This window comes from Typha angustifolia, chromosome 7 (assembly GCF_048772165.1).
Source record: "Typha angustifolia cultivar Huaian chromosome 7, ASM4877216v1, whole genome shotgun sequence".
Lineage (NCBI taxonomy): Eukaryota > Viridiplantae > Streptophyta > Magnoliopsida > Poales > Typhaceae > Typha > Typha angustifolia.
The window spans coordinates 13,868,877-13,889,698 of record NC_133245.1 but is presented as its reverse complement, the minus strand read 5'-3'; the positions used below and the strand labels follow the sequence as shown (position 1 = coordinate 13,889,698).

At 38.3% G+C, this 20,822-nt stretch overlaps 3 protein-coding genes across 6 annotated transcripts; 1 reads left to right on the top strand and 2 right to left on the bottom strand.

Annotated features, from left to right (window-relative positions):
• The first annotated feature begins 4,984 nt into the window (after positions 1 to 4,984).
• Positions 4,985 to 8,733, top strand: LOC140762241 (phenylalanine ammonia-lyase 2). The gene is made up of 2 exons (XM_073099916.1): positions 4,985 to 5,496; positions 6,862 to 8,733. Exons 1-2 carry the CDS (start codon positions 5,099 to 5,101, stop codon positions 8,609 to 8,611), a joined length of 2,148 nt encoding a protein of 715 aa, XP_072956017.1. The 5' UTR covers positions 4,985 to 5,098; the 3' UTR covers positions 8,612 to 8,733.
• Positions 8,734 to 9,902: 1,169 nt separating this feature from the next.
• Positions 9,903 to 13,602, bottom strand: LOC140763077 (uncharacterized). Of its 2 annotated transcripts, XM_073101115.1 has the most exons (3): positions 13,457 to 13,602; positions 13,277 to 13,359; positions 9,903 to 10,478 (listed from the first exon to the last, which is right to left on the bottom strand). In XM_073101115.1, exons 1-2 carry the CDS (start codon positions 13,550 to 13,552, stop codon positions 13,300 to 13,302), a joined length of 156 nt encoding a protein of 51 aa, XP_072957216.1. In that variant the 5' UTR covers positions 13,553 to 13,602; the 3' UTR covers positions 9,903 to 10,478; positions 13,277 to 13,299. The 2 variants fall into 2 exon arrangements, with proteins under 2 accessions (XP_072957216.1, XP_072957215.1); XM_073101114.1 differs by lacking the exon at positions 9,903 to 10,478 and having other exon boundaries at positions 10,488 to 13,359.
• Positions 13,603 to 14,453: 851 nt separating this feature from the next.
• On the bottom strand, positions 14,454 to 20,741 carry LOC140763603 (uncharacterized). 3 transcript variants are annotated; one of them, XM_073101876.1, is made up of 5 exons: positions 20,639 to 20,741; positions 17,444 to 19,420; positions 15,930 to 16,298; positions 15,614 to 15,821; positions 14,454 to 15,049 (listed from the first exon to the last, which is right to left on the bottom strand). In XM_073101876.1, the coding sequence occupies exons 2-5, from the start codon at positions 19,217 to 19,219 to the stop codon at positions 14,697 to 14,699; spliced, it is 2,706 nt and encodes a 901-aa protein (XP_072957977.1). In that variant the 5' UTR covers positions 19,220 to 19,420; positions 20,639 to 20,741; the 3' UTR covers positions 14,454 to 14,696. The 3 variants fall into 3 exon arrangements, 2 of the variants coding, with proteins under 2 accessions (XP_072957977.1, XP_072957978.1); XM_073101877.1 differs by having other exon boundaries at positions 15,930 to 16,211; XR_012104850.1 differs by having other exon boundaries at positions 15,037 to 15,049; positions 15,365 to 15,821.
• Positions 20,742 to 20,822: the final 81 nt, after the last annotated feature.

Here is a 20,822-nt window from a genome sequence, read left to right as displayed (position 1 = left end):
ATCACAAGCTGATCACTCTTTGTTCTTCGAGGTTAATTCTCAATCAATCACCTACATACTTGTCTATGTAGATGATATTTTAGTAACAGGAAACTCTCCTCAAGTCATTCAGTCTCTACTTCAAGCTCTTCAACAGCAATTTTCTTTGAAAAATCTGGGTGACCTTAATTATTTTTTGGGAATCCAAGTAACAGATGAAAATGGCTGTCTGCATCTGTCACAGAGAAGATATCTTCACTCTCTGTTGGAGAAAACACACATGGCAACTGCTAAACCGATTCATACTCCAATGGTCACTGGTCAACAGTTGTCAAGATACACTGGCACCAAATTATCAGATCCTCACCTCTACAGGTCAACTGTGGGAGCATTACAATATGCCACAGTAACCAGACCAGATCTCACCTTTGCAGTGAATAAAGCATCTCAATTTATGTCTGACCCTACAGATGCTCATTGGCAAATGGTTAAAAGGATATTGAGATATATCAAAGGTACACTCTCACATGGATTAACTTTTCAAACTAGTTCAAATCTGTCACTGCATGCTTATTGTGATGCAGACTGGGCTGGTTGCCCGGATGACAGAATATCCACAACTGGTTTTGTAGTTTATCTGGGTCCCAACCTCATTTCTTGGTCGTCAAAGAAACAACCAACTGTTTCTAGGTCTTCCACAGAGGCTGAATACCGTAGCCTAGCAGTAACAGCATCTGAGTTGGTGTGGATCTCATCTTTACTCCGAGAATTGCAATTTATATTGAATCAAGCTCCTACTTTGTGGTGTGATAACCTTGGAGCTACATTTCTAGCTTCAAATCCGGTTTATCATGCAAGAACCAAACATATAGAACTGGATTATCACTTCGTTCGAGAAAAAATTGAAAATCGACTTTTACAAGTCAAATTCATCTGTTCTGCAGATCAGATCGGTGATTTCTTCACTAAAAGCCTTGGAAGAACTAGGTTTCAGCTACTAAGGAACAAGCTGCATGTTTTTCCAAACCCATCCAGCTTGAGGGGGGCTGATAAAGCAACCAATTCTGGAACAATGGACGCATCCAGTAGCTGCTCTAACAGAGAACATTCAGACGCATACGCTGAAACTGAAGTTAGTTAGATAGGCAGATATTTCTACTGTATGCATTAAATGCAGTCTGTTACAGATGTGTGGCTGAGATGTGTTGACAGTTGTAATCTGAAGCTTATAAATAGCGATCCCTCTCTATACTCTAATTGTGTGAAATGAAATGAAAATTTCTCAATCATCTCTTTCTCTCTAAACTCTATTATGAACTGTAATGAATTAAATATCATATTTAGATAACCATTTTATTTTTATTTTCAGAATTTCACAAGTTTGTAATACTAATAGAAGAAGTTGAGAATGGTTAGAATATTGTTTATTGATTATACTTACTATTCTTTAGAGAAGTTTTTTTTTTTTTTTGGAAAAAAAGTCCGTAGACTGATTATATCTTTCTATTCAAACAACTAATTACAAGTGATATAAAGAGAGAGAAGGCAAATAAGACAAAAATCCTAGAAACGAGCTCCACATTTGGCTGTATTACTGAACAACAATTAAAGCATGTATCTAAACAAGTATTCATGCATAATATATAGAGAAGATAGAGCAGACACTCTAAAAGCAAGCCTTCCACTTAACCAGCCAGTTGCACTACGTGAAGAACAAATCAGACTTAGCACTCTATAAGGAGTAAATTTCAACAGGAATTCAAGATCGTCGATGACAGAGTTTAATGACTTTAACAACAAATCACTTGGAAAGCCTCATTTGAGAAATCACGAGAAACCAGATCCACAACTAAAAGCAAAGAAAAAGAAAGGAAGAAAAAGGGGGGAGTATTAAGCTATTTCTACGAAACCAAATAATTCAATGGAATTAAATTGAGAGTTGGTTCTTCTTGTCGTATATATAGGTCCATATAATGAGTTGACAAACTTGAGATCTACCTTTAACGTAATAGATAGATGCAATATTTATACAACACTGAATCAACTGTGAGAATTGCAGAGAAAGGCCAAAAGAAAGGGGGAAAAATGCTATTTTGTTGTTATCTTTTAAATAATTATAGAGCAGACACTCTAAAAGCAAGCCTTCCATTTAACCAGCCAGTTGCACTACGTAAAGAAACAAATCAGACTTAGCACTCTATAAGGAGTAAATTTCAACAGGAATTCAAGATCGTCGATGACAGAGTTTAATGACTTTAACGACAAATCACTTGGAAGGCCTCATTTGAGAAATCACGAGAAACCAGATCCACAACTAAAAACAAAGAAAAAGAAAGGAAGAAAAACGGGGGGAGTATTAAGCTATTTCTACGAAACCAAATAATTCCATTGAATTAAATTGAGAGTTGGTTGTTCTTGTCGTGTATATAGGTCCATATAATGAGTTGACCAACTTGAGATCTACCTTTAACGTAATAGATAGATGCAATATTTATACAACACTGAATCAACTGTGAGAATTGCAGAGAAAGGCCAAAAGAAAGGGGGGAAAATGCTATTTTGTTGTTATCTTTTAAATAATTATAGAGCAGACACTCTAGAAGTAAGCCTTCCACTTAACCAGCCAGTTGCACTACGTGAAGAACAAATCAGACTCAGCACTCTATAAGGAGTAAATTTCAACAGGAATTCAAGATCGTCGATGACAGAGTTTAATGACTTTAACGACAAATCACTTGGAAGGCCTCATTTGAGAAATCACGAGAAACCAGATCCACAACTAAAAGCAAAGAAAAAGAAAGGAAGAAAAATGGGGGGAGTATTAAGCTATTTCTACTAAACTAAATAATTCCATGGAATTAAATTGAGAGTTGGTTCTTCTTGTCGTGTATATAGGTCCATATAATGAGTTGACCAACTTGAGATCTACCTTTAACGTAATAGATAGATGCAATATTTATACAACACTGAATCAACTGTGAGAATTACAGAGAAAGGCCAAAAGAAATGGGGAAAAATGCTATTTTGTTGTTATCTTTTAAATAATTATAGAGTAGACACTCTAGAAGCAAGCCTTCCATTTAACCAGCCAGTTACACTACGTGAAGAACAAATCAGACTTAGCACTCTATAAGGAGTAAATTTCAACAGGAATTCAAGATCGTCGATGATAGAGTTTAATGACTTTAACGACAAATCACTTGGAAGGCCTCATTTGAGAAATCACGAGAAACCAGATCCACAACTAAAAACAAAGAAAAAGAAAGGAAGGAAATCGGGGGGAGTATTAAGCTATTTCTACAAAACCAAATAATTCCATGGAATTAAATTGAGAGTTGGTTCTTCTTGTGACAAATCACTTGGAAGGCCTCATTTGAGAAATCACGAGAAACCAGATCCACAATTAAAAGCAAAGAAAAAGAAAGAAAGAAAAGGGGGGGAGGAGAATTAAGCTATTTCTACGAAACCAAATAATTCCATGGAATTAAATTGAGAGTTGGTTCTTCTTGTTGTGTATATAGGTCCATATAATGAGTTGACAAACTTGAGATCTACCTTTAACGTAATAGATAGATGCAATATTTATACAACACTGAATCAACTGTGAGAATTGCAGAGAAAGGCCAAAAGAAAGGGGGAAAAATGCTATTTTGTTGTTATCTTTTAAATAATTATAGAGCAGACACTCTAGAAGCAAAGCCTTCCACTTAACCAGCCAGTTGCACTACGTGAAGAACAAATCAGACTCAACACTCTATAAGGAGTAAATTTTAACAGGAATTCAAGATCGTCGATGAAAGAGTTTAATGACTTTAACGACAAATCACTTGGAAAGCCTCATTTGAGAAATCACGAGAAACCAGATCCACAACTAAAAACAAAGAAAAAGAAAGGAAGAAAAAGGGGGAGTATTAAGCTATTTCTACGAAACCAAATAATTCCATGGAATTAAATTGAGAGTTGGTTCTTCTTGTTGTGTATATATGTCCATATAATGAGTTGACCAACTTGAGATCTACCTTTAATGTAATAGATAGATGCAATATTTATACAACACTGAATCAACTGTGAGAATTGCAGAGAAAGGCCAAAAGAAAGGGGAAAAATGCTATTTTGTTGTTATCTTTTAAATAATTAATATATCCTGTTCATCCAAAGTTTCGTTTCTAATATCCTCTGAAAGTGTTTTTGTTGTATAGCATCTTATAATAGGTTCACTGTTAGTGTCGGCAGCGTCTTTAAAAAAATAATAGGTTAATGTTCTTGGATTCCTTTCCTTCCGGATCGAAATTAAGCACAAATTTTCAGTTAGATTAAATTGAGTATTTTTCACACAGTAGATTGATGTTCTACTATTACTGTACTTTTTTTTTTAATTTTATTTATATTTTTATGGGAAGAATTCGATTAGATAAAATTTTACGCCGTAATATTTTGACACCGTAAATATTCTAGACTTATTTTAAAGGATTAGATATTCAGTTCAAACTCGATCGACAATGTCAATGACTGTCACCACCTTCGGTAGCGACTATTTGTCTCACCCTAGTAATCTAGAAGTATTTTTCTTTTTAATATTACTTTGGTATATTAGTAATTTAGTAGTATTAACACCAAGTAAAATTACATAATAAGCTTGTCCGTAGATCTAATTATAAAATTAACATAATCTAGAAATATGTATATCTTTCTCCATCACTCTCTCTAGCAAGGGTAAAAGTGTAATTTTAAGATCACGCCGAATTAAGTGATAGGTAAAATGGGAGAAATATGATGAGAAATTAAACAAAGGAATGACGACAGGCTTACCACTTGTTCCTACCAAACCCTTCACCCATCCTGGACGACTCCACCCCTCGCGCCACGTGTCGTGCGATCATCATCGAATCCAACGGCCCACGTAATTTTCCAACTAACCCCATCTTCCCTCCCACAACCACCCACCTCTCCCCGAAGACCCCCCCAACCTTCTATATAATCCCTCTCCGCCCCTCCTTCCCATCTCAGGAAAATTCTTACATTCTCGTAATTTTCCTACTCCGCGCCGAGAAATTTTCCTCTAGACCCCCTCCCCCTCCACCAAATTACAAAAAGATCACCTCAGGCTCAGGAAGGGGAAATGGAGTGCGAGCCCACCGCCCACGTAAACGGCAGCGCCAACGGATCCATGGCCGACTTCTGCGTCAAGGACCCGCTGAACTGGGGCAAGGCCGCTGAGGCTATCTCCGGGAGCCATCTCGATGAGGTGAAGCGCATGGTGGAGGACTACCGCTCGCCGGTGGTGCGCCTCGAGGGGGCGACTCTGAACATCTCGCAGGTGGCGGCGGTGGCGGCCGCGGAGTCGGCGGTGAGGGTGGAGCTGTCGGAGTCGGCGAGGGAGGGGGTGAAGGCGAGTAGCGATTGGGTGATGGATAGCATGATGAAGGGGACGGATAGCTACGGGGTTACTACCGGGTTCGGTGCTACTTCTCATAGGAGGACCAAGCAAGGTGGCGCTCTGCAAAAGGAGCTCATTAGGTATCTCTCTCTAGATCTCTCTCTCTCTCTCTCTCTCTATCTCTCTCTAGATCTCTCTTTCTCTATCTCTCTCTTTCTCTCTCTCTCATGGTAAATCTTCTTTCCTTTTTACGTGGTTAAATTTGTTGGTTGAGTTGTCGAAAAAGTTAATCGAGTTAGATAAACAGTCGGTGGCTGGTATGCTGTCATTTGACATGATAGTAATAAATAAAATAAAATAAAAACTAATATTAATAAGACGATACTTAACGCGTTTGTTTCCCTTAACCAAGTCAAATAGTAGAAGTTCGAAGATATGCAAAGTAGTCAAGGTCAAGGATCCAACTCTACTTATTTGAGTTAATATTGCATGATATATATATATATATATATATATATATATATATATATATATATATATATATATATATATATAGGTATATGCTTGTGATCCAATAATTATCGAACCATCATTTGGTAGGTAGGTGGTATCTTTCTAATATGCATGGTGGCTTTACTTTCTAATTAATTTCTCTTTTAATCTACGTCTGCCACCAAGTTGCTGGCATAGTAGGTGGATGGGAAATATTGCTTGCAATAAGGACCAACCATATGAGACCATGTGATAACAATAAACAAGGGCCATGGGTACGGACTTATTCTTGCTTCATGGCATCAAGTAAGAATAAGTTAACTATGGTTTCTGGTGTAGTGGTACTTGCTATTAGAGAAGACAAAGGGTATAAAGCCTCATAAGTTGTCAGAAGAAGACATTCAATTTCTTGAGAAAGACTCAAGGGATTTGTACAAACATTATTGCTTCCACAAAGCAGTGGCTTACCAACCACCACCCACAAAAGAAAGTGCCTCGGAGATCATTTTCATTACAACCTGGCAGAAGCTATAATAATATGTCAAACTTTATTTTAGAATTGTATATAGTTCAGTATATTTTGTGATTGGGATTTGGCATGCACTATTTTCATTTTATCATTTACCTAGGGTATGGGAATGAGCTGGATAAACTATAGTGAATATGGAGTTGACTATATATATATGTAATTAATAGGCTGGTATAATAGTTGGCATGTTAGAAATATTTGAGCCATTTAATAATACTAGCTAGCTGTCAACCTAGATTAAAGGAATATCTTGAGGAGTTGTACTATTGTACACCTTTCAAGGATACCATGCATGTCACTATGTTAGAATGTAGTGAATGTGCCAACTTCCTTGATGTCGAGATATCGTGGTAGCTGAGTTAATTCCCCGTGCTTGATCCTAAAGTTGAATGGTTGCAATTAATTACTACTGAATTGCTCTTCAGTAACTGAATTTAACTACCACACTGAGGACGTACTAACCAATGAAATCTTCTCCCTCCAGATTCCTGAACGCCGGAATATTCGGCTCCGGCCCGGAATCCGGCCACACGTTGCCTCCCGCCGCCACGCGGGCGGCGATGATTGTCCGGATCAACACCCTCCTCCAGGGCTACTCCGGCATCCGGTTCGAGATCTTGGAGGCCATGACCAGCCTCCTTAATTCCAATGTCACCCCCTGCCTCCCGCTCCGCGGCACAATCACCGCCTCCGGCGATCTAGTACCGTTGTCCTACATCGCTGGCCTCCTCACCGGCCGTCCCAATTCGATCGCCAAAACCGTGGACGGCCGGTCCGTGGACGCGGCCGAGGCGTTCCGCCTCGCCGGCATCGCCAACGGCTTCTTCGAGCTGCAGCCGAAGGAAGGCCTCGCGCTCGTCAATGGCACCGCCGTCGGCTCCGGGCTCGCCTCCATGGTGTTATTTGAAGCTAACATTCTTGTAGTGCTGGCAGAAGTTATATCGGCAATCTTTTGTGAGGTAATGCAAGGGAAGCCAGAGTTCACAGACCACCTGACGCACAAATTAAAGCATCATCCGGGCCAAATTGAAGCAGCTGCTATAATGGAACACATACTAGAAGGCAGCTCGTATGTCAAAATGGCTAAGAAACTGCACGAAGTTGACGCACTACAGAAGCCAAAGCAAGACCGCTATGCCCTGCGCACTTCACCTCAATGGCTCGGCCCACAGATTGAAGTCATCCGAGCGTCAACCAAATCGATCGAGAGGGAGATCAACTCGGTCAACGATAACCCACTAATTGATGTTTCAAGGAACAAAGCCCTCCATGGAGGCAACTTTCAAGGGACACCGATTGGCGTGTCTATGGATAACACTAGGCTGGCCATTGCAGCCATTGGCAAGCTAATGTTTGCTCAATTCTCTGAGCTGGTGAACGACTTCTACAACAATGGGCTGCCTTCCAACCTCTCCGGCGGCCGCAACCCGAGCTTGGACTATGGATTCAAAGGCGCTGAGATCGCCATGGCGTCGTACTGCTCCGAGCTGCAATTTCTTGCGAATCCCGTGACCAACCATGTCCAGAGCGCAGAGCAGCACAACCAGGATGTGAACTCGCTGGGTTTGATCTCCTCAAGGAAGACAGCCGAGGCAGTGGATATACTCAAGCTCATGTCTTCCACTTACTTGATAGCTTTATGCCAAGCCATCGATCTCAGGCACTTGGAGGAGAACTTGAGGAGCAGTGTGAAGAACACAGTGACCCAAGTCGCCAAGAAGGTCCTCACCATGGGCGTGAACGGTGAGCTCCACCCCTCGAGGTTCTGCGAGAAGGATTTAATCAAGATCATAGACCACGAGTACGTCTTCAGCTATGTCGATGACCCGTGCAGCTCCACGTACCCATTGATGCAGAAGCTAAGGCAAGTTCTCGTAGACCACGCACTCAACAACGGAGAGAAGGAGAAGGACGCCGCCACCTCCATCTTCCAAAAGATCACCGCTTTCGAGGAGGAGTTGAAGACCCAATTGCCGAAGGAAGTCGAGGCCGCGAGAGTCGCAGTGGAGAATGGCAACTCTGCAATTCCCAACAGGATCAAGGAGTGCAGGTCATATCCTCTGTATCGGTTTGTGAGGGAGGAGCTCGGTACCGAGTACCTCACCGGCGAAAAGACTCGGTCGCCGGGCGAGGAGTGCGACAAGGTCTTCATGGCTATCAACAGAGGCAAGGTGATTGATCCTCTTATCGAGTGCTTGAAGGAGTGGAATGGTGCTCCACTCCCCATATGTTGAATAAGGGAAGCAAATGCTGAACAAAACTTATATAGTTCTTGATGTTTAGAATTGTGATGTATAACCTGCAATTCCTAAGCAGGGAGAAGTGAAATCTATGTTGTATCTGTGGTTCTTTATTACCTCTTTGGTTTTTTTCCCCCTTTTGTTTTGATAACTAAATAGCTTGCAATTGTAATTGCGAGGCAAGGACAAGTGTTAGAAAAGTATTTGCAGACATAAATTGTTGAATTTATTTTCAAAGAAACAAATGGGATTGACAGCAAATGTTGCGGTGAGTATGAAGTTGATGGACAGATTTTTATAATTTATTTATATTTAATTTCTTGATTCAATGTATAAAACGTTTATTATATATAATGCACATAATTATTCTTATAACATTAAAAAAAATATATAAGATTAGTTTGTCACTTGGCCAGAGTAGTTTGGCACGAGGACAAGTCAATCAATTTTGGTTCTGGTGATCTGCTTGTGTTGGTGATCCTCCACCTTCCTTGATAAGGAAATAGCTGTTTTAAACGAACTGAGATAGGTCTCATCCACAGATAGGATGCCGCCAACCTTTTGACCATTCTATGGATCATGGCTGGAAGAAGGCAGCTCTAATTAAGATTGGGACCACATTATTGTATACCCAAGTAATGATTGTATGGTACTAGTCATAACTACCCTCCAGGTCTTTCTTAACGTCAAGCAATTAAATTAGAGATCCAACTTTAATACACAAGGCTTCTTCGCTTGTCATTGACCTAATTATCACTTAAATTTACTGACCTGCTAACTGTAACGATCAACATGAAACACAACGTAAGTAGTTTGAAGGCCATCAAAATGTGTCTTTTAGCGACAAGCCCCACTGAAGCGAAGGGGAAAGAGAGACGGCACGGCGATGAAGTCGCTTAGGTTGAATGGCAAGGAAAGTGTGATGACAGCGGTATAATAGATGTAGAGAAGACGGCGAGACGACGAGGATGGAGTGGGCGTCATGGTCGAAACTCCTCCCCCGGCACCACCTCCCATTTGCATCTCGTGGGTGAAGAATGGGGAGAATAAAGAGGATAAATCCTCTAGCGAGGGCCGTCTTTCTAGTTTCATGTTACATTGAAACTTCATGTTTTCCTGAATTGGTAATTAATCAACATTAGCTAGGGATGATCGACAGATCCACGAGAATGAATGGGAATGCTGGCTTTTATTCTGTATTAATTAAAGACCAATTACCATCAAAATCTAAGAAGAGAGATGCACTCTGATTCAAGAATACTACTCATTAAAGCCACCCATGTAGCTCGTTGTTGTCTGGCTGGATAGCAGACATAGGCTAGGCTAATCTTTCCTTTGCAAGCTCCCATTAATGAAGAGTCAATTTTGGACAGCAATATTTTGACTTGTATTTCCACTTTACAGATATAAATTCACACAACTAAAACACTAAATAGGCAAAATGGCAGACCACTGACCTTATGTTAATGACAAAAAAATACCATTAGAATAAGCAGCTTTCAGCAGTAAGCTTAAATGTAATCACTTCCATCTTGAATCAGTTCGTCCCGGATTCTTGAGCAGCCATGTAGTATTAACTTGTCAGGCCTGGAAGTTGGATCCATCAATTTTTAGCTATTCTTTTCCTCTGGGGTTCCCGGTTCTACTACCGTTCCAGTTAATTTCAGCAGTGACTTGATTACAGCTTTATGGTTTCAATCATAAGAAGTAATCTTTCAACGCTAGAACATTTTCTAGAAGGCAGTTTAAACTCTAAAATGGATCACCTAACACACCAAGTAACCAAATTGCAACAGCATGTGCACTCTTCTGGCTTAAAGAAAGAGAAGAAAGCTAAGAAGATAAATCTTCCAAGAGTCTCCTGCAAAAGGTTTCAGCATATTGAATGTCAAATCCAATCTGAGAAGCATATACAACTGGTCTTTAAAAAGATACATATTTATATCCTAATCAATTTCTTCAGATTTTATCCTCCTAGGAGGAAATAAATTGTTACACCCAAGGCATCAGGAGTTGGTTCTCAATCAGTTACAGTCAGGCCTGTGGATTTTTGGATTCAGCAAAAACCTAAGAGGTTTAGTCAAGATATCTGAAAATACATCATAAAATTTGAAAAGATGTTGGAAATGCTAGTATATATGGCTTTAAGGTCTATTGTATCAGACAAATTATGCAAGAATAAGTATGAAATAACAAAGAACTTATTCCGGACATGCTGATGCATGGTTGTTTCGCTACATAATACCTATCATTGTCTTTGTAAATTGTTACAAGAAGGGTAGGTGAGTGTACATTTAAGGATGATTATGGCAGTGGAAGGTATCAAAAGCAATTGTATAACATCATCACATGGTGACAGAATCTCTTACAATCTACATCTGAAGGAAGTTTAGAAAAGCAATCGTAGAGCATTATCATATTGGTAGCAGAACTTGTATCCTTTATTGAAAACAGAATAAGTTCAGCATTAGAAATGAAATATCTGGAATCTCTGTTACTTAGCCAACACTGTAAGAAACAAAATAATCAAGTTCTAATAAGAAATTAGATGGCCTAAATGAAGTATCAAGTTCCCATTTCACATACTTGTTAAATTGAAAAGGCACAAAATATTTGCAGAATAGGATAATTTGCCATTGTTTCTGAAAATATAAAAGAGACTAGAGGGATATATACTGCCTCAACTTAAACACAAAGATACATATAGAAAAGTTAATTACTTCAGCAGAAAGGTTCGCAAACTATTGTAGTAAATCTCATTGTATGGCTCAACAAATGGTATTGGAACTTGGAAGCACTTCAGATAATAGACAAACAACAATTCAATAAGATGAAACTGCCTTTGCACTGATGACAACAATTATTTTTGAGTTAGTTTCAACAAAGTTTTTCCAATTAAGAATGAAAATTATGTCAAGTTCAGTGTTTTCTTGCAGCTTCAATCAGTAATTTCTGGTCAGATTCAGGTTGAACCAGATGCAGTCATGCTTCGACCAAAGTCATTCTATTTACGACCACAGTGAGTCCTGCTACTTAATCCAAAGTCCAAACCCAACATATCTTAAGATATCCAAGTATGTAGCAGGTTGAATCCACTTGTCCAAATCCGAATTCTGAACTCAAAATGATGCATATTTGAAAATCGGCCTATATTTTAGCATTTTGCTTTCATTGTAACTGGATCAGTATAGTAAACTCATTAGTTACTGAATTCTGATGCAGGGCTAGGTGGATCACACTTTTGTCCATTGCTGCATCTATATTTGAAGCAATCAACAATCTAATCTCTAATATTTTTATCAGTATTCTGCAAGTTATAAAGCCAATTCTACATGTCCTATGCTTATATACTGATACATCCGTCGATCTAAGACATTTACACCCTTGTTCCAAAATAACTGAAAGTAATCACCTATAACTATTAACTAAGTTCTAAATTGTATTATTAGCTTTATTGTGAAGTTCAAATTGTTACTTCCCTGGGTTCTGTAAAGGTTCTCAAATGACTGACTGAGCAAGCTATACAACGTGGCTTAACTCTTCAGCCAAAAGTTCAAGGAACAATTGGTCAATCACTCAAAACCTTTTTGAAAAACATGATCTTAAACTTCAAGACATTATTAATGCTCTGAAATAACAAAGCAACATTCCTATCGGATGATCTTGGTCTAGAGGTGAGTATGGTACCAAATATATAGCATCGAAATCCAATATGAATAACCTTGATAACTAGTTCCAAGATTGTCAAAAGCATGAAGTAGGCACCTATTCTATTTCCTTAAGTACCTTATTTGTGTTCTTGTGTCATTCGAGTAAGCATTCAACAAGATGACCAGGTAGTGCAGATATGGTCTCCTAGCTACCATTATTATCACATAAAATATGAAATATTTTATTAAAGTTATTACAAGTTTGGCCCATCCAAATCCATTTCAAAAGACTTCTGTCTTCTGAATAAAAGCAGTATCTACTGACTTTCCTTTATCATACTTCATAGATGTGCTTTGTAGCACCAATTCATAAGAAACACTAACCAAAAAATTTATCGCAACAGCCATACAGAATCAGAATAGTAGTTAAACTTGCAGAGCAAGTGAAAGGCATTAATACATCAGAAACACACCTAAGGCTGCCAACCTCCTTGCCATATATCAATTATCAAGCAAAACTGGATAAATTTTGCAGCAGATAGGAAAGCACATCAAAAACTTTTCTAATAAAAACAAAGACTTTGAAACAGAACAATGGATGTCAAGGGAACTTCTGAGACGCCTAACTTATCTCCGTCAGAAACATCTTTCTTATTGCCAGAACCACTTGTGAGCCACTAAAAGGCAAGGATTAGAAAACTATGATATATTATTATCATAAATCCCAGTATATCAAAAGATTTACAACATTTACATCCATTACACATGAAAGAAGATTAGAACGAGATGATACTGAAAAATAAAAACAACAACAACAAAAAAGGCACTAATCCTAATCAACCATCTCGGTGCAATACAAAAAGGACTACATTGCAAAATCCACCAGCCTCTCGGTCACCCACGAGGAACCCATCTCGGAAATTAATCAAGAAAAATTATACCCAATTGGGTGAGAAGAAACAGAGAGCAAAAGATCGGAGTTTTAAGCAACGGGAAGTATGTTACTCACTTCTTGGTATCTCGAGTTAGATCCTAATGATCCTTATTCCGCTGGGGTTGCTTATCGGTAGCCAATCTGTAGATCCAGTACACCTACACGCCAAAGAGAAGAAGAACCAAAAAAGAAAAGGTTAGAGAGAGAAAATAGAGAGGGAAAGCGAGGGCTTTTGGATTCGATTGGGAGCAGCACCAAGGCAAAGACGTGGGCGGCGATGAGGAGGACGACGAGGAGAGGAACGAGATCCAAGATCCACGGCCGTGGGATCGCATGCGGCACGCGAGCCATCGGGAGGAGAGGATGGAGCAATGCAGTAGCAGCAGCAGTGGCAGTCCAACTTCCCCAACTCCGAGAAATTGGACATTTCCTTACATAAAACCCCTGCCGATAGGAAAGAGTGCGTTCCCCAAATGACTAATCTGCCCCTGGGCGTGTTAACTGCAGCTAATTTGACGTTCTATTATATTTGGGGTCTTCTACAGAAATTTTTTACATGGTTTAGAAGATAAATTGCCAGATTAATGATCATTTTGGATATCTTTTTGTGTTGGTTTTTAGTTCAAATTTCCTAATGTTTACAGGCTAATTGACGCCATATGTGGTAAAAAATGTCAAGAGGAGGATTTTGTATTTTTATCTTATAAATCAAAAGAGTGATAGCTAACCAGAAATATAAACATGAGAGAGAGAGAGAGAGAGAGAGAGAGAGGTGTAGATTTAGATGTATATTTAAGAAAGGTTCTTCCATAAACTCCTAAAATGAAACAATCTTTTCGAAATTAGAATCCTATAAGAAAGCTCTGCAGTTGATATAAGACCAGCAGCTTATTGTCATGCTGCAGCATGCTTGGAAGATCTGGTAATTACAACAGTCTAATAGGGGTTAAATCAGAAGATGCACAACCTGTCAATCTATTGTTACAACTAACCTAATCATCTTCTCAGATTTTTTTTTTAAAGAAATCCACATCAACAAGTAGAATGTGACACACCAGTTAATGTGGATTGCAATTTAACAGTGATGCTTAATTACTAACACCCTTGTTTATAAACCCTTTGAAAGGATTCATGAGGAGAATGGATTACTTTTTTGAAAGAACAGCAATAGCTTAATCTGGATAAAAAAGAAAACTCATAAAATTCTGTAAAAGAATTTCAAGTATCATTCAGCAAGCACCTTATTAAAAGCTTACTGAAATTAAACTGAATACAGTTAACATGTTAATTTTAGATTGCTTTTGAGCACCAAGTCAGATGATAGCCATCTACTAAATTCATGTATCATCTCCTTTAACTGTAACCATTTTGGCAAGTAAATGGAGCAGGATATAAGCTGATGAATAGAGATGAGCGGGGGAAACCTATGGAAGAAGCCAATTACAAGCTGCTCATGACAATGAAAAGGACTGCAGAAGCTGACTTTGTCAGTCTCTTATTCCGGGATGAAGCTTTGGCACCACGCTGCTGGAAATGTTGGTCTAAAGGAGGGTGCATGAGGTGCAGGTGCTCGGCGCATATATCCAGCACTACTCCTAACCGCAGAATGCATCACATTGGGGTGAGGCAAACTCAGACTGCTTGATAGGACTGTAGGAGCACATTGCGCTGCCAAAACTGGTTGGACAGAAGAAGCTATATGGAAGGATGAGCCAAAGGGCCTTTCTGACGAAATTGGAGATTGGCTTGGGAATGAAATTAGTGTGGATGCCGAGATTGGTACTGATGCAGGACACGGGGCAAATTGTGGCTGTGATACCTGAATGAATTGTGTCATAGAACTCAGACCTGCACAAAATATACGAAGAGCAAGAATGAACATCATCAGGAAAAAGGACACCAGTCAAATATATGAAAATTGGAGTGAAGAATCCTTGGTGAAACCAAAGCTCATTGAGGGCCCTTTTCATAGAAGAAACTATGGGACTAAGGCATACCAAGCATCAGGCAGTTTATCTCCATATCTCTCTCTCTCTCACACACACACACACACTTATGCACGTCCGTACACACACTAGGAAAATGAAGTCGGATGTAATTTATGGAGTCTTTATTTAATTCAAAAATTCTTACAAGTAATGCTGCGGTTTCCTGAGAAGTTACCTTTAATAATTATGTTAACGAGCAGAACTTCCTATATGGCAGAGAAAACAAGGTAATACGAAGGAACGTGGTGGATATTGATTAGGACACATCAACAATTTTAGTCCCTTCCACATAGGAGATCCCATCCACTAACAATGTTCTCAGATAACACAAGCATTTTCTAGATCACAAGTCATTCTGATTAGTCCGTTTAAATTGGCCATGGTTCCAACTGAATTAAGATGGATATGAAAGTGAGTTGAGTACCCTGATGCGCATCTGTTCCCCTTCCTGAAGGATTCGCAAATATCTCAAACCCTTCGGCCAACATCTGATGCTTGTGAATTTTGTCACAGATTATCTCCAGCTTCTTTTTGCTCTGTAAATGTTCAATTTCAAAATCACGTATTAATTCATCATACTTTCTTCTTACCTTATTTATCTCTATCTGACAGTTGGATTTAAGTTCTTCTCTCTGTCAAAAAGAAAAACAGAAAACGTCAAGACAATGGCTACAGAAAAGACAGACAAACTTAAGGGAAAAGGTACTATCAAAAGAAATCATTAAAAGAAACTTTTTAACCTTCTGCTCATGCCTCTGGGTGATAATTTCATTAATTTTCCGCAACCTTGTCAACTCACGATCCAGAAGGTTTAAATCAAGTCCTTGAGGTCTAGATTGAGGCAAAGTATAGCTTACTGGAAATTGCCTGGCTCTCTCCAGCTGAACATTAGATGGACTGAGATACTCTGACTGTGCTCTTGCTGGTTGAATACTGATGGTTGGCAGCACTGAGTTCATAAATGGTTGAGGACTTGAATGGTTATGTTGCTCCACCTGTGGAGTTGTGGCCATCACTTGTGCCTGCACAGATGCAGTTGCAATCTGGGAAGAACGATCTAGCTGATTTAATGTAGCTATATCAGAGGCAATGCTGTTAGATTGAGGCAGCTGCAGCAAAATTGTTTCAGAGACTATCAGAATATGAAATGGCTGGATCAACTTGGCTTGGTGACAAACATTGAGTGAATCAAATGCAAGTTCAAATCTACCATAAGACTTAATTTAAGCACGTAAACTTATTAACATTTGACCTTGAAAAGCAACAAATGATATTACCTATGTCCTTAAAATTGTGCTATAGATAGGTAGAAACAAACAACCAAGGTGAAAAGATGATTTGATATCTTTTTTCTTATTAGAGTTAGTGGGCTAGGCTTAGTTATGCATAATTGATTAAAAGAAAGTACAAAGATGATTTAATTTCTTGATCAAGTCTTTGCATTATTATCTTTATGAAACATACATTATGTAATTAGACCCACTTTTCTTCTAAAAGCTACCATTATAGGTCTGTTCCAGCTTCCTCTATTTCTTACCAAATAACTGAGCAACTTATTTCTTACATGTGAACCCCCGTTATGAACTTCTTCACTTATCTCATGTCTTCATTTATTCAATTATCTTAGACTAATAACTTAAGACAAATTGTCCAAACAAAGAAAATGACGTTATTGTTTCAGTAGAACGGAGGAGTTGATTTTACAAAGATATAAATCTATCTTGGATCTACTAGTTCTTTTTTGTTTTGTTCTTTATTGGGCAAATTACAATGTACCCCTTCATGGTTTGGCCCAATTTCAATTTATCCCATATAACTTAGGCACTTAACCCCTTGTGTAGTAGTTCATATTTAAGTCCTTTTACATCTTATTAATGGTTTGACTAATGGTTGCAACTTAGTGTAGACTACAGGAAAATAAATTGTAATTTACCCTTCTTTATTTTATTTCAGTTATTTTCTCTTCCTCCATCCCTATCCAGAGGTACATTGTTCGAATCAATAGAGAACTTACGCATAGGCTGCATTAATATTAAAAGTTCAACCAACAAGCTCCTTTAGTAGCTATCCTTTTTATTACTACCATTATCAAATCAAAGTGATTTAAAACTTGCCTTTTCCTTTACTTGCATAGCTTCAAGAGAAGTTTCCATTTGAATAGTTAAGCAACTGATTATAAATCCTGTAGTTATAAGAAACTATAAAGGTAATCTATTCAAGGTAACAAGTCAACAAGTAGGATGATCAAGTATACCTCACCACACAACGGAGATTCAACACATCTAGAATTTGTCGACACATATGCAGAAAAAGATAACTCTTTTAGACTTTGAGAACAAGGATCTGCGGATAAAGCACCATCAGAACCAGTAGCTCTGGGCTTCTCCTCAGTAGTAACAGTTGTTCTAGAATCTTCTTTAAAACTGTGTAATGCACCACACAATGGAGATTCAACACATCTAGAATTTGTCGACACATAAGCAGAAAAATATAACTCTTTTAGACTTTGAGAACAAGGATTTGCAGATAAAGCACCATCAGAACCAGTAGCTCTGTGCTTCTCCTCAGTTGTAACAGTAGTTCTAGAATCTTCTTTAAAATTGTTTAATGCACCACTTATTTTGTCAGACTGAGAAACAGGAGTGGCAGTTCCCTGGTAAACGTTCTCTTCCCCTCCATGTTGGATTACTTCTGAGAAATTTGAATTCGGCCCAGATGTTTCAAAAACTCCTCTCCTTTCTCTCTCTTTGGGTGGAGAAGCCAGAGTTACCATTTCTGTCAGCATGTCTCCTTTCTGTCTGTCTGAAGAGCTAGAATTTTCTTCTCTGACATGTTCAGTTATTACTGAATCAAGAGAACTTGGTCCAGTTATTTCATTGTCTTCCATTAAATTTGAGCAAATGGGTTGAGAAGCTGGAATGTCACTTTCTGTAAGCATGTTTTTTGACTCTCTGGCAGAACCAACTGCAGCAATTTCAGTAGCTAGACCTCTCATTTCTTTAGATTCAACTGACTCTCTAAGATCTGAAGAAGAATCAAAGAGTGGTCTAATTTTCCCCGGGCCTCCATGATTTATTTCTTGCTCACCAGATTCGAATTTCTCCAGCTTGAATCCAGTGTCTGACAAAGGAATGTCATAAAAAGACTTTTCAAGAGTACCAGCTTTGGCTTCTTCTGTCCAGCATTTCTTGATATTTTTCTCCCTATTTCTAGCTTGTATTTGCATGACTATAAATCTTCTAAACTGTAACTGCATATGCTTATCAAATCTAGTCATCAAATCTGTAAATTTTTGTTTTAGTAATTCGGTTTTGACATATCTTACTTTAGGAACAATATGCATTCTATGCGTAAGGTCCAGATCCCAATAATGTTTTGCAACCAATTCTGCCTCTTCCTTCCTTTTTTGGGTTTTGAACATTTTGAGTTCTGCTTTCTGCTTGGAAAGGAGTTGTTGTAGCCGTCCTGAACAGATTTCATCAATCTGTTTCTTCAAGTGCCCACCCTTTTCCAAATCCACCATAGTTGGTTGCTCAGAGCATTCAGTACAATTAAAACTCTCTTTGATTTCTCCTTCTTCCAGCTCTTCAGTAGTCACTGAAGTTATGTTCTGATTTGGTTGATGCCTGAAGTTTATCGAACCACTTTCTTCTAGGACAGATGACTGGCCGACAGTAATGTCTCTGTTTCCTCTTCCTTTAGCATCATATAATATTATCTCTAACATACTGTCATCTGATAGGATTCTAGCAGCATCTTTTCCTTGCACAGATTCCTCTTCCTCTCTGATCTCACCTTCTTCCAGTTCATCATGGTCATATGATGTTCTTTCTGAATGCTCTTCATACACAATGCTAGAAATATCTTTGATGAGCATAGATGACTGAGCCTCTTCACATACACCTTTTTCATGTTCATCATGATAAGATAATGATTCTTTGAAATTACATCTATTCATGAAATCTTTACCTGGGACTCTTCTCGATAATAAAGACCTATTCTCCAGAGTGTCCAGATCAATATGTTTCATCGTGGCAGGTTACAGAAGAGAAAATACACAGAAAAATCAGCATTCAAGAGAGCAGGCTTAAACGATTGATGTATACCCCCAAAGGATGAAAAACTTCTTTGCAAGAACAAGCAGCTCTTTATTATCAACCTTCATGTTTGAAAAAGAATCATAATTGGCATGCCAAAATTTACATATGGTAGCAAAAGTTGGATAGGAAAACTGCAAAGATAGATAAAAATAAAATGATACATTAGTAAGGAGTCAAACATGACATATAACAGAAGACGAAAAATTTACTGAACTAAATGCTGCCAAATAATAGTGAATGTTCCCTTTATGGTGTAGTTCCTTCTAAGGAAAACAACATAAACTTGAGAATGCATTAGGCTACTTCAGTATATGAGTTCCAGGTTGTATAGATATGGAAGTATAGACTAAAACCAAGCTTCTTAGAAACAAACATTTTCCTCTATTAACACTAGCAGCCTTTAGATACTTCCTATGCAGAGTAAGATGACTGCTTCGTGAAGAATTATGATGTAACTGAGATCTCAAATCTAATTAAGCTTCATAAGTTCCTTATTTGGAAGTCAGAAGACAGAAAAATGGAAGTCCTACAATAGTAATACCAACTATCACCAAGTACATGGCATAACTGCGTGTAATTCTCATAACCTTTCATTGGGTAATGAGAGAAATCCACATAAGACTGAAATTCCACAACAGAGGTAAAAGATTTCAATAATCTTTGGATCGACAAGAGAAGTTTCCGTAAGAAACATAGTTCCCAACAAAGATTAGTTAGGAATTTTTGAGGAACAGAGAAAAGAACTCATTAAAACCAATTACTTACTCTTTTGCAGGAGCATACATGTTCTATAGACGTTGGTCTGACATATTGCAACAATACTTTACTATTTGCTACTAAATCACAGGGGAGAAAATTATAAACGAAGTGAATACATAGATAAACTATCAACATAATAAATAGTAAAAAAGAAAAAAAAAACAATACAATCATACAATAGTCATCAAGCATCTATACGTTTTAACATCACAGAGGAACAAACTCTAGGTTGATCACCACACCAAGACATTTTTAACTCGAGAAGAAGTGCACGAACGAACTACTCGATCCAAAGAACACAACATGCAGATTAAAACCCTAAAAGAATTCAAAAGAAGGATCAAAAGCGATGAAGACAAACCGTACTATCGACCAACCAAGAATGCTAACACAAGTACTAGTACAAAAGAGATATCTACCAGAGAAGAGCATAAAAGGGAGAAAATTTAGGTACTGGGTCGAAGTCAAGAACGAAATCGTTTCGTACCAGAAAAATAATTTTTAAAAAAATAATCAGAGAAAAAGAGAGAGAAAAGCTCAGCTCCAAATGGGAATTTGGCTTCAAAGAAACGAAGAATTAGGGTTCTTACAACAGTGGGATTGGTGGGAACTTCGGGATACCAGTCTTCGGGGAGTGAGAGATTTCTCACTGGTTTTGAATCACCAGCAGAAGAAGTCGAGGATGGCAACAAGAATGGAAACGGAAAAAGACTTCAATTATGACCCTCGACCCCGAATTAGCAAGTTATATAGACGACGACGTGACGTCTAAAG